This window comes from Hydra vulgaris, chromosome 02 (assembly GCF_038396675.1).
Source record: "Hydra vulgaris chromosome 02, alternate assembly HydraT2T_AEP".
In the NCBI taxonomy this organism is placed as follows: domain Eukaryota; kingdom Metazoa; phylum Cnidaria; class Hydrozoa; order Anthoathecata; family Hydridae; genus Hydra; species Hydra vulgaris.
In genome coordinates, this window is record NC_088921.1 from 63,889,222 (window position 1) to 63,904,509 (window position 15,288).

Genomic DNA, 15,288 nt, shown 5'->3' on the forward strand with positions numbered 1-15,288 from the left:
CTAAAAATTTCATTAAATATTAGGCAAGAACCAATAAAATATTAAACAGTGCAAATTTAAAGTTACAAAATCAACATTTTACACATGTTAAAGTTTTGTTCGACATTATTAAAATGGCATAGTTAATACGTAAGTACAATGAAATCACACTGATGTCATAGAAAAAGTGTTTAGAAATAATTTGTGTAAAGAAGTAAAGAAAAACTTAATTAAATTTAAAAAAATCATTATTCAGCTTTTTTTAACAACTTTTTTATTAAAATATATATATATATATATATATATATATATATATATATATATACTTTTTGTTTTGTTTTGTTTTGTTCCTTATTATAATATTTATGATACAGATACAAAAGTATTAAAAAAAAAGGAAAGTTAACAAGTCAAGATATCGTTAAGAAATAAATAATAAAAATAAATATAAAGAACGCGGATACTCAAAGAAGACCATCAGGTGTTGTCACAGAGAAAATGCGAACAATCATATCCATAATTTAACATGCGAACAATGATGTCCATAATTTACTGGATAAATCACTTGCGCACACTGAATCTAATTTGTCGAATATAATTACTGAATCTTAATTTTCGCTATATATTATTCAGTATATATCACTGAATATAATCAATATAAGTTAATTTCATTTCCAGACTGAATATAATGCATTTCCAGATTGTTCAAAAAGTTGTGCAAAAGGACCTAGATAGCCATACAATGGTTATCGCTGTGTGTTAAGCCAAAATACCAAATTTCCGTTTACCCTTCTGACAACAAAAAACACCAAGCCACTGCCAAATATATAAATTAACGTTTACGCTTCTGAAGACAAAAACGCCAAATCACTACCAAAGGATGGTTCACCTCCGAACGTATTCTAGAGCAGCCGTGGCGCAGTGGTTAGAGTTATGGCTCAGAACCCAGAAGTCCCGGGTTCGATCCCGGCTCTAGCCATATAAGCAACATTCGTAAGGAAAGAGGCGTGAACTTCTAGTTAAATGCTCTCCCGCGGTGCTCCGTGATAAGACCGTAAGAACTTCAGGGAGCACCTAAAAAAAAAAAAAAAACGTAGCCAACATACATATATTGACAGATACGCATACATTTATTATTTTTAATTTTATTTCTCTTATATATATATTTTAATATTTTTATATATATTTTTTATTATTATTATTATATTTTTTTTTTTTAATGTTTTATTCTTGTTATTTATTTATTTTTTGTTCAATTTTTTTATTACAAAATTAAATTTAATAATAAAAGTATATAAAGTTCGTAATATAATATTATAAATAAAAATAAAAATAAACATACAATATTACAATAGAAGAGTTCTAAAACTTAAAAGCTAAAACATGTGAAATAATTCACTAAAACTAAACATGATAAATGATTGCTTGTTGATAAAAAAACAAACAAAAAAATAAATATAAAAGAATATACATTAAATATATACATATACTAATATAGACAAGGGATTTTCAAAATTTTAAAAGTAGATTTGTATATTTTCAGTTGAAAAAATGAGATTTTAAGATTTTGTTAAAAGAATCAAAATTACATTCTTGAGAAAAATCTTGAGAAGTATTTAGAACTATACTATTCCATAAAAATGGTCCGCGAAATGAAATAACAAATTTTCCAAAATTAGTTTGAGAAAATGGTTGTCGAATTAAATAATCGTTTCTTAAAAATATATTTATTTCTATCTCTTTGTAAATACAAGTTACGGAAAGAAACGGGTGATAGGTGGGTCTTGCATTTATACATAAAACAAAGAATATTAAAAACATTTAACTCATATATTGAGTGCTTTCATATCATATAGAAGAGGCTTGGCGTGAGCAAAACGGTCCTTGAAATTTATAAGGCGTGCTACATGCTTCTGTTGCCGATAGAGAGGTTTAAGTTTACTTTTATAACCCCAAGCAATGTTTGCATAATTAATATGGCAATGAAATAGCGAACAATGTAATTGAACTAAGTTATGTTTATCAAGAATGTTTCTTATTTTGTATAAAATGCCTATACTTTTTGAAATTTTATTGCACAAGTCAGCAATGTGGCTTTTCCAATTAAGATTTTCATCGATATATACACCTAAAAATCTTGCCACTAGAACTCTTTTAATAATTATGTTATCGATAAAAAGAAGTTGTGAGAATAAATATAATAATTAAATTCAATAATGTCTAAGGGTGGCACAAATGGGGTAGAAAAATGTCCAAAAAGGGTATATATAAAAAAAAAAAAGTACTTTGGGGCCGTGTGCCACCCTTGAACTTTTTTTAAATTAAAACAAAAACAAATTCTTATACATAAAACAAGGAAACAAGGGTCTGCACACCTTATAAGCTTCCACTCTTGTTTGAAAAAAAATTTCACTCTAATCTGAACCATCCTCATAGGATCTGTAACATAGGGTGCAGGATGGGCAACTGCCCACCCAACATTTCTGCACCGGGGGCACTGGATATCTTCTGCCTCCCCCCCCCCCCCCACACACACATCCAAAATGTCACTATCCGTGATTCAAAACAGCGATAATTTTATGCACTCCGAAAAAAAAAACTTTCGCATTCAAAAGAACGTAAAAGTTCTTTTTTTTTTAAAGAACTTTTGCATTCGATAATAAAGTATTTTAGCTTATCGATATTTGTATTTAAGTTCCTGATGTTGATGTGTATTACCGTGAACTTTCCTATGTTAGTTTGGAGTTCAGTTTTAAAGTTTTAATAAAAAAATATGGAGAGTCAAATACTTTTCTGTTATGAAAGAAAATATTGCCCTCATATAAATCAGTCGCAAAAAAAATATTTTCAGTATTGAAAACGTCAAAACGCAACTTTTGATAGTCATTCATAACTTATATTTTATAGATATAATATAATTGTTTCAAATTCATTATCCATGGCAAAAAAGAGAACTAAATTAAGAACTTTTCAATAGAATTCGATTAGTAAAAAAATTTTATTGTACAGAATATATAGTGCAATGAAATAAAATTTAAAAATGGAAAATTTGTTTTAATGTTTAATCGCACAATTCTTTAACAAACTTAATATTCTAAATGTATATAAACTAAACCTTTACCATATTCTTATCTTCATGTTTAAACTTGATAAAAAAATATCACCAATGTTATTTAATTCACTTTTTGAAAAAATAAACCACATATACCCTACCAGATTTTCAAAAAACAATTACATTCAATCCAAAACACATTATTCAGCAACCAAATTCTCAATTGCTAACCGAGGTCCTAAGCTGTGGAATACAATATTAAATAATGAGCTGAAATCTAATTATTCTTTAAACCAGTTTAAAACAAAACTTAAGCAATTACTGATGATATATGAAAATGAATTAAAGTTCTTCTAAAAAGCTTTTTAAACTAGCAAACAAAAACAAAAATTAACCTACTAATTACTCTTTAATATTATATTTAATATTCTAAACAATAGTCTGCTATTGTAAATGTATTTCTTATCTTATAAGTTTTGAATTTACAAACGATTTTTTTAAGTTTTATTATTTGAAATACTAATTACTAAAAATATTGTAAAATTTTATAATTTCAATTTTTATTAAAAAAAGTTATTGTAAATTCTTTTTGTAATATTAATACTTATATATCATCTTATTTTACTAATCAGTTTTTAAATATAAATACTCTTTGAATTACTAAATATTTTAAACGTTATATATTTTATTTTTTGCATTTTGTTAAAACATTTTATTTGATGAATATGCATTTTTTTAGGGGGGGCTTAATGATAAGATGAATTTTGTCTTCTTCAAGCCCCAGTCATGTAAATATTTGTTTTTATAAATTACGAGTGTAAATTATTTTCAATCGGCAAATACAATACTAAAAAAAAAAAAAAAAAAAAAAAAAAAAAAAAAAAAAACAATCAAAGTCAGAAGCAAAGAAGCCCCTTTTAAAGACTATAGACGTCTTCTTTTCAAGAGCGTGGCTAATAAGCATTTAATATGTTAAATTTAAATCGAGGAACAAACGATTGTACTAAATAGTTGCCAAGGTTAGCTAGCATACGCAGTGTGATCATTTTACGGCAGCATTCAATAATCGCAAGACTACTGAAAATATTTTTTTTTAACAAGTACTAAAAGGTGAAATGTATGTAATATCCATATCCAAATCCTTTAGGTCAGACACGGGCTAAACTGAGACTGGTGATTGTGCTTGTGAAACCGCTACATCCTCACAGTATGATTCTGATTCTGATCCATTAACACAGCCATCAGTGTCTACCACATCCACTTTCTCTGCCAAGTTTGAGTCAAGCAAGCCTGCTGTACCGGCAGTATCAGGTACTGCCCTGGTCCTTTATCCCTTTCAACCCCCTTCTACGTACAACTTCCCAACTTAGAAATTTGCATCAGATCAGTATGAAAGGTCCTGTAAGAGTATTTGGTTTGCAAAATGGCTATGTTTACACTATGTTCCTGAGACAGATTCTGTTTGGTGTTTCAACTGCTTGGAAGCTGTGAATAAGAAACTAGTATCTTTAAGCAACCGACAAGCAAATATTTTTGTTGATTCTGGCTTTTCCAACTGGAAAAAAGGGACCGAAAAATTTTCAATTCATGAAAAGTCATCCGCCCACAAAGAAGCCACAGAGAAAATACTGTATTCCAAACAGACTCCTATATCTGCTATTTTGAGTGAACAAATGTCATCATCTCAGGCAATCGCTCGAACTGTTTTGAAAGTAATATTTTCAAGCATTAAATATTTAGGACGACAGGGTCTGGCATTGAGAGGAGGAGAATATCATGATGGAAATCTATGGCAGCTTGTACTAGAACGGGTACAAGATGTACCCCCTATGAAAGAGTGGTTAATAAAACGCGGCACATGGATGTCAGACACAATACAAAATGAAATTATTCAAATGCTTCAGTTCAACGAAGCATTGTCACTCTTTTATATTACAGTGCTCATATCTTACCCTTACAGCTGATGGAACTACAGATGTGGCGGGTCATGAGCAATTTTCTGTCAGCATACGGTATGTAGGCCCTAATTTGAAAGTACAGGAATGCTTTATGGGTTTTTACAAATGCCAGATCAACACTGCTGAAACATTGTTTAATGCCATAATTGATGTGTTTACACGCTGCACAATACCCATGAATAAACTAGTTGGCTATGCATTTGATGAAGCCAGTAACATGAGCGGACACTTATCTGGAGTAAGAGCTCATCTCGGAGAAACTTGCCCACAGGCAGTGTATGTTCACTACGCAAATCATTCGTTGGATTTTGTTTTACAAGAAGTCTGCTTTGAAGTAAAAATGGTTATTGACACAATTTAATTTGTGCGTGATGTTGGAACAATTATAAGAGAGTCTTCAAAGAGAAAGGCATTGTATGAATCTTTGTTTGGTTCAGATGATGTTGTTCTGAACTTGGTCAGCTTATGTCCAACTCGATGGTGCATTAGGGCAATAGCCATTAGTAGAATTATGACAACTTATGGAGAAGTTTATAAAACATTGTCTCAGCTAGCAGGCGACAGGTCAGTACGTGTTGATGAAAAGGCTAAAATCTCAGGCTTAGTCAAACAAGTTTCTAAGGCACAAACCTTTTATGGAGTCCTATTATGCAATGCTCTGTTTTCCAAATTTGAATTGGTAGCCAAAGCTTTACAGAGCCCATCACTGAGTGCATCAGCCGCTGAAAAATATGTTCAACTCCTTCTGGCTCAACTTCAAGACTTGCGTAGTGATGAATTTGCTTCAGAATTTCACAGGAAGGACGTCGAGAAAGCTACCACACTGAATCTTAAGCTCCACAGTTAATGCTCCTGCTCGTTTCTCGCATAGAGCTCAAAGCCGTAATGTAGAACAGTTAGCTACAGATGTTATCTGGAAGAAAAGTCTCTTCGAAGCCATTGACTACTCAGTTGCAGAACTGCAGCGCCGTTTTAACCAAGAAGGATTGCATAAAATTGCAACCACAGAAGCTATTTTAAAAAGGTTCATGCACATCCACAAGTAATGCAGACGCACTAGCCAGCATGCCACTGCAAAGTTTGCCAAATAATATCGATGTTCCTATGTTGCAGTTACAGCTGCAACTGCTTCCACAATTGTTTAAGGACAATTAACAGCCAAAAGATTTACACCACCTAGCAGCAGCTTTAAAAGACCTTAAACCAAGTACCCGCAGGTTATTTGACATGGTGGAACAGGTAGTTGTGTTTTGTTTATCTGTTCCAATATCCGTAGCTGGTTCTGAAAGGTCTTTCAGTGCATTGAGACGGCTTAATACTTGGCTGCGGTCAGCAATGTCACAAAGTCGCCTCACTCACCTCGTTTTAATAAAAATTAACAAAGATTACCTAGACAAGGTTGACATTACAGCACTCATGGAGGAGTTTGTGGCTAAAACCCGTGAACGTTCACCCGTATTTGGGCAATTTTTACAGTAACTGTAATTGTTTTTGTAGATTTTGTTTTGTACCAAATATTTAAATATAATGATTTAAAAAGGATTGCAAATCTGCATTTAACAGGGTTAATTATGCCTAAAAAAATTTCAGTGGGATAACGCCCCCCAAACACCCTATTCAGGGAGGGGCACCCCTCCCTAAGCCCCACCTATTTCTGCCTCCCCCCGTCCTTAAACACTTCCAGCGCCTATGACCACCCTAGTACTTAAACACTTCCAGCGCCTATGACCACCCTATATATATATATATATATATATATATATATATATATATATATATATATATATATGAATTTGAATTTGAATTTGATTTTATTTAGAATCAATAAATTTACAATCAATAATAATTTTTTTATTTTTTTATTATGTTTTTACAAATTCAATAATACTATAAATTAGTCAATCATTGATTATAAAGTATATTGACGAAGAGATGCAACACCAGGCATCTCTATACTAACTAATGTGTAGGGCTAATTGTCAACGAGACAAGATGCCCATCATGATAGGAAACTTTTGAATAAGTTGACCGAGTGAGTGTCAATTGCTTCCTGTGGTAGCATATTCCTGGACGGAGTGACACGATTAGTAAAAAAGTGATGTCGCTCTTCGCAATCGCTGACAATTTGTCTGTGTAGCTGTTTATTGTGACTCCTCCTGCAATATACGTTGTTATATATATATATATATATATATACATATATATATATATATATATATATATATATATATATATATATATATATATACTATATATATATATATATATATATATATATATATATATATATATATATGCCGAATTTGATTTGATTATTTTTATTTTAAACCTAAAATACGTCTATAATAACTCTGTATCATTAATTGGTGCATCACTAGTTTTTGATGCTTCTAATCAAGCTTTACAGGGTTCTATTCAAAATTTCAAGAGGAATTTTTTCAGAGTTAAGCCTTTTTTTTTTAAAGGTTTAAAAATATATATTATCATCAGACGTTGTCTCCTTTTAAAATAAATCATTAGAAAATGACCCAAGAATCAGCACTAAAACATGATGGCGACATTGTTTCCGCTCTGTTTCTCACTCCAATATTACAAGCCGTTGTATCAAAAACTTGGGCAACAATATTTTTTTTAAGATTCCATTCTTCAGAATCTTCTATAATTCCTCTACAGGTAGAAATTCCTGTACCAGACTGAATAGGCTTAATATATAAAATGTTACCTTCCGGGCAATTTGGAAGACCACTTACTAAAACAGTTAAATAGTCGAACTTTTACCCTTCATGAGTTTTCCATACCAGTGAAGAGTTAAATAACATGATTTAATTTTTGTTTTAAACTCTGAAATTATACTTCTTGACATAATTTGCCTGTTTTGCTTACGTGCTCTTCTAATTGTATTTATTGAAATGTCCACTTCTTTAGCTTTAACATCACCTAAAAGCATATTTTATAGTTTCTTATGCTTATCAAAAATAAAAGCGATTTAAAAACAATAACAATACAAAAACCTCAAACCAGGATTATAGAAGTATTCTAAATTATCAAATGTACAATTTGATAATTTAGATCTGTCAGCTGTCGCTGTTATCATTGGATGAAAAATAAAGTTTCTTGGTAAAGTTAAATTTATATTTTGTGACACAAAATCTTCCATGATTTCAATAGATGATTTTAAGTTATTTACTTTATGAATAGTTTTAGAAGAGCTCTAAAAATCAGAGCGCTCAGACCCTCTAAACCCAACAACAAACCATTCTTCAGTTGAGACGCTACTATTATCAATGTTATAATCAGTTTCATTGTTGAATTTTCCTCTCTTTTTTTTATTGATTCTCAATTTTTTTTTTCTTCTTTTTCTTTTTTTCTTTTTAATCCCAATTTTAATAAATTATCTCTCCCACCTATTCCTCCACATTTGAGAGCTGCAAACAAGGCAATATCTTCTTCTGCATCTTTACATGATCTGGTTTTTTTGAATCTTTTCAATTTGGAGAACTGATATAAAAAAAATATCATCAATTATTTTTTTGAAATCTTGAACAAGTAAACCTTTCTTTAAAAGTTTTTTACATTTAGACTTAGCAAGCTTTCTCCATTTATCATGAAGGTTTAGAATACTTTCAACAATATATTTTTCCTGCTTGCAAGGCATATCAGCTTTATCCCAAAATACTATACCAGTTTTTATTGTTAATTTAGCAGCTTACTATAATTTTGAAATGTCGCTTTTATTATTTAATTCTTTTTTATATTTGGAAAAAACTTGAAATGTATTCTTCATCACTTTTAAGTGATACCTTAACAAACAAAAGCAGAAATTAAATTAAAGGACATTATTTTCATATATAAAAAAAAGTGTGTAATATACCAATTGAAATTTGAAAAATTTTAAAAATACATAAACCTAAAAAACTTGTAGACATCGCGAGTAGTAGGCAGAGAACTGCTATTAATATCTTCAAGCGGGTATCCAACTAACCAAATTTCACCTGATGATTTCAATGCCTTTGTGTGTTTCTTTTTTATTAACTCGACCAGATTGTTTTTTGCCGATTTATATTTCTTTTGTATAAGAGATGTCATTTTTAAAATGAATTAAAACTTTTATGACTAATAGAAAAGTATTTACAATTAAAACATGAGGATTGAATTTTAACTTTAAAACGAATGCAAAAGTTTCTATAGATGTAGAACTAATTAATTTTTTTATAACGATACTTCAATTAGTATTATAATATAAATTTATTCACTAACGGCTATTTAAAAATTGTAAATTTTTTTACAAAGAATAAATAATATTTTTATACTTTACTGTCATTTTAAATAGCAGTTATATCTTGTTTTAACAATTTGTTAAAATACAAACTGTGATAAGCATATTGTTTAGTATAAAGCCTTATTCAGTATTTTAAGCACGTTTTTTTGAGAATAAAAAGTCACTGCACTACGAAACAATCTTTAAGTGTGATAACATTAAAAAAACATGCGCGAATTTTGTTTGTTTATATAAAAAAAACAATTAAAATACACCATTATTTGTAAGTATTTAACTGAACAAATTAAAAAAAGGAACAGATGTAATGAAAAATCTGTTTATGTCGTCATTCAAATAATTCAGACCTAAAATGAAATTCGGCAGAACTTAGAGCTATGCTGCGTAAACACTTTCAAAACAAAAAATGTTTCTTATAGTAAAAAGTTTTCTTATAGTAAACAATATTTGATGCAGACACAAGTAAAATTGACTCTTAAAAATTTATGAGATACTGTGGCCTACCCTAATATATATATATATATATATATATATATATATATACATATATATATATATATATATATATATATATATATATATATATATATATATATATATATATATATATATATATATATATATATATATATATATATATATATATATATATATATATATATATATGTAAATTATGTTAGTGTATTTTACAAATAGAGCGCTCAATGTTCTTAAAGAACAGAGCAATAATAAACTAGTAAAAAACACTTATCTAACTTTTTTCTTCAACTTTAAGTTTCACTATTTCAACATATATATATATATATATATATATATATATATATATATATATATATATATATATATATATATATATATATATATATATATATATATATATATATATACAGCGCCTGGCAAAAATGTTGAAAGCCAAAACTGCAAAGAAACATTTTATATAGAGAAAAATTTTCAACACCTTTTCAAAATGTAAAAACAAACTTTAGCGTATATAACAAATACTTTTACATTTTCTAGTAATTTTTCTTTTTAATATCAAAGTTTACTTATAAGAGAAGACATTGGTAAGATAAAATAACTACTTTATTACTGGTGATAAACTTTAAAATTAAAAAAACTAATAATTGTGCAAGGAGACATCTTGCCCCAGCCGTGGGGCAAGATGCTCTAAAGAGTTCATCTTGCCCCAAACTTTTAAAACAGTTGTTAAAAATAACTATCAGTTAAAATAAAAGCTATTAATAGTTTTTTATAAAAACTCTTTACATTTTATTAAAATAACTGAAATATAAACACTGCAATTATTCCAACTTTCAATGGTTTAAAAAATGTGCGATCTAAAGGTTGCATCTTGTGTGTACAATGAGGTGGAAGGGTTATGAGATGGATCCCATTGTCATGACAAAAGTTAATGGCCTCAAGTGTTTTGTGACTGCGATGAGCATCAAGTACAATTAATTGCTCATTAGTTTTAGATGCATGAGTCACAGCAACAAAATGTGTTAACCATTCAATGAATAAAGATGAATCAGTCCATCCACTGGAGCTAACTCTAATAATTGAGCCTGAAGGTGCACCAACAGCCAGCCTATCAGTCATTCGCCTATGAAGAAATATAAATAAGGGTGGGACATAAGTGCCACTTGCACTCATTGCACACACAACTGTCACAGTACCACTAGTTATTTTCGAAACTTGTCGTCTGCCTTACGTTGCAATTATTTTTCCTGGCTTATGCACATTTGTGATTCCAGTTTCATCCATATTCCAGAGCTGTTTGGCTGAAAACTAATGTTTCTCAAATAATGAGTTGTATACTGAAAAAAACTGATTTACTTTTGATTTATTGAAGCCAATGGCTCTGCTTATACTGGTGGCTTGTGGAGTTTGAATAGAAAGTTGTGGATTGCGAGACATGAATCCTTGCAGCCAATCCACTCCTACCATTTTTAACTCTTTATTAAAAGGATTATCGATTCCCATTTGTTTAGCAAAATCATATGCTAGGCAACGCACATCTATTGTTGTCAAGCCAAATAATGCTGTTTCCATAATCTCAACTTGTGTAACAATCTTTAATTCAAATTCTTTACTAAAAACAGGAAATTTTCCACCCAGAGACAAACCACCAGCTACTTTTACTTTTCCATCTCGATGACGTTGTAATGTTTTTTTATTATTACTAAATTCTGATGCAACATTCTTTAGACTGCAGCCCATCTTTATTACATCTAATTCTGACTTTATTCTATCATTTGTTGCACTTCTCTGTGTTTTTCGCACATAATTTTTCACCATTATTTGTAATATTTAAATATGTATCTAAAGAAATATTAAAACCTTAACATTTTAATTATACAAACATACAAACACATACACAATATTTTATAATTATTCAATACATTATTATTTCATACATTACATAACATCTATAAATTAACTCTCTTTGAGTTAAATAAGAACTTACTAAAGTTACATGTACATACAAAATTACTCAAGATTATTAACAATAACACGATGTTGCAATTATTAATATGATATTGCATGCTAAACACAGATCTTTTTAGTAAAAATTGTATTATGCACATGTAATAATATATAAAGTTGTATTAATACAACTTCATTCAGCTGAATGCGTTGCATATTTGTAAAAGTTTTACAAATATGTATTGAGTTGCAGCAATAGCATGTGATACAGCTTCATTTTACTTAGCATATACATTATAACATTTACTTAATATATAAAATTATTTTAAAAAGCTATTTATAAATATGTATAATAGTTATCAACATATAAACCAACATATAAACCAACATATAAACATTGTCAATAACTAAATTAGTAAATGTTTTTATGTTCTAAACACACTTTAAAAATGGTAGAAATTCCGTAAAACCACGACGCAAGAAGCCCTTTGAGGGCATTTTACCCCACGAAACCGAGGACATCTTGCCTCATCTGTAGTGAGTACAAGTTTAATACAAATAAAATTAATTTTATTGCTAAGTTATAAAATTTCTTGACTATATATTATTGTGGGATAAATTATCTATAAAACAACACATTTCTTACCTTAATCGCATAAGTATTGCTAATCCAATAAACATTCAAAATTAGAAGCAACTTACTAACAAAATACTCCAAAAAGTAATATACCGATTTAAACCTCACCTACCAGCAATGTTAAAAACATTTTATATTCCACGATTTTGTTTTAACTTTATGAATAGTATTATAGAGGGACAAAACATTACCGTTCTATGATACTCTCACATAAGCAAAAAGACTTCTTGCCCCACGGGTCATCTTGCCCCACCCTACCCTAATTGAGACTTGAAAGTTGTAATTAAGAAACGTAAGATGTAATTTAGAATATGAAAGTTGTAAATAAGAAATCGTAAGATGTAATTGAGAAGATAAAAGTTGTAATTGAGAAAATTATAAAGAATACAAAGTTCTTTGTATTTTGAATTTTGTAGTTGTTTGTTTTTGTTTTTTTTGTTTGTTTTTTTTTCTTTTTTCTTTTTTATATAAAAATAAAATAATAAAATTACAATGAAACTTTTACGTTACACAAAGAATATATATAAAACAGACAGGGGCTCAAAGAAGATACGGATGACTGGTGTCACCACAATCTTTTCATAGAGCCCCTTTACAATAACAATTAAAGCCCACATGGCTTTAGTAAATTTACAATAAAATATTTTTTCTAAAAAATACTACGTGAAGAATAAAACTTAATAACATAATTTACAATAACATTTAATAACATTTAAAGCCCACATGACTTTAGTAAATTTACAATAAAATATTTTTTCTGAAAAATACTAGGTGAAGAATAAAAACTCATATATACATCCTCATATCTACACATACACATACACAAACACATATACAAACATACTTGCAGACACATATATAAACATACTCGCATATACATCAGAAGTTTAGGAGATGCAATTTCATTTGTCGTTTAAAAGAGGAAGTGCTTTTCAAATCTTTTATATTGTTATTTTTTAATTGATTCCATAATGACGGACCTTGGTTAATAATTGAGAATTTTGACACTTGTGATTTTACTCTGCTCAATTGATAGTTATGGTTGCTATTTGACCGAAGATTATATTTTTGTGAAAACGCCAATGTAAAAATATCAGAAAATACTTTTGGCAGCAAGTTATTCTTATATTTATGCATAAATATTAATATTTGAAGCGAATTAAGTTTTGATATATTTAACACATTCATGTATTTCATTACAGAGGAAGGGTTTTCTAATCTTTTTAAATAGTTAACCGCTTTACATGCGTGGTTTTGAAGCCTCTGTAATCTTATTAATTTAGTTTTGTCTGTGTTAGCCCAAACAATATTAGCGTAAGAGAGGTGACAATGAACGAGACTAAAGTAAAGCTTTTTGCGTGATTTATAATCAAGAAAGGCCCTAGATTTATATAATACACTTATAGCAGATAATATTTTTGCTTCAATAAGACTAATATGTTTTTTCCATGATAGATTTTCGTCAAATATTACTCCCAAAAACCTTGTATAATTTAGTCGATTTATTTCATTTTTATTAATTGACAGTTTTGGCAACTTTAACGGAAGATTAGTTGATTGTCTTATTTTATGGAAGAGAGTAAAACTTGTTTTTTTACAATTTAATGATAACTTATTAGCTATAAACCATTGGTTAAAGCTTTCCAGTTCAGTGTTCATTGTTTCGAACAATATTTTTACATCAGAATTGTTGTAGAATAAATTTGTATCGTCTGCATACATAATTGACGATATTTTATGAGAAGCTTTATTCATATCATTAACATATATTAAAAATAATAAAGGTCCCAAGATCGATCCCTGTGGGACTCCGTAATCAATATCAAGAGCTCCTGACTCCTCCAGGATAACAAACTGTTTTCTATTAAAAAGATAACTTTTAACCCACTTATATGTTAGGCCTTTAATGCCGTAATGCTTTAACTTTGAAAGCAAAATTCCGTAATCAACGGTATTGAATGCCTTAGAGAGATCGATAAATACTCCAAGTACTTGTTCCCCTTTATCAAAGCACATAGATATTTTATTGGAAAGTTCAATAATAGCGTGTTCAGTAGAGCAGTACCTCTGAAATCCAATTTGATTTTTGTATAAAAGCGTATTTAATGTCATGTAATCATAAATTCTATTAAAAATTACCCTTTTAAATATTTTTGAAAAGACAGGGAGTAGTAATATAGGGCGGTAATTGGAAACAGAAGAACAATCACCATTTTTAAAAACTGGGTGAATTTTAGCTAATTTTAATTTATCAGGAAATATACTATTCTCAAATGAAAATGCTATTAAATAAAATAATGGTTTACTTATACTATCCATAACATAGATAGCTACATTACTAGTAATGTCGTCATATCCACATGACTTGTTACGCTTTAGTTCAAATAGCGCTTTGTTAAACTCGTGTTTATTTATTTTTTTATTAGATATGCTAGTCGTGGGTTTATCTACCAAGTATTCATCAAACACTTTAGTCGACTGAACAATATTAGATGCAACAGAGGCGCCTACATTAACAAAATAATTGTTAAATTCTTGACATATATTTTTTTCACTTGTTATAGTTTTGTTGTTAATAATTACTTGTTTTGGTAAGTAAGAGAGTATCTTTTTCTCTCTTCCAGTTACTTCATTTATAATAGACCAAGTTTTCTTGATATCAAACTTGTTTTTATCCAGCTGGTTAGAATAGTACTTTATTTTAGCTTGTTTTAAGTTATTTAATATACTTTGTAATTTAAGGGTGGAAATAATAATATAATATCAATAAAATATAAAGAGTCATGAAAAAGACATTTGAGGTTTAGGCGGTAACTGGAAAAATTCTATTGGGTGTCAATTAAAACTTTCTTTTATTTTTGTTTGTGAAAAATTTAATTGAGATTTCAGATGAATAATAAATAAAACACAAATAATTTATTTACATGAAAATTTAAAATTTAAATTTTAACAACGTCAT

The 15,288-nt window shown here is 29.0% G+C and overlaps 1 protein-coding gene across 1 annotated transcript; it reads right to left on the reverse strand.

Moving 5' to 3' along the window:
- Nucleotides 1-10,537: 10,537 nt before the first annotated feature.
- Nucleotides 10,538-10,918, reverse strand: LOC136076230 (uncharacterized). The gene has a single exon (XM_065789704.1). The coding sequence runs from the start codon at nt 10,916-10,918 to the stop codon at nt 10,538-10,540; it is 381 nt and encodes a 126-aa protein (XP_065645776.1).
- Between the last annotated feature and the right edge of the window lie 4,370 nt (nt 10,919-15,288).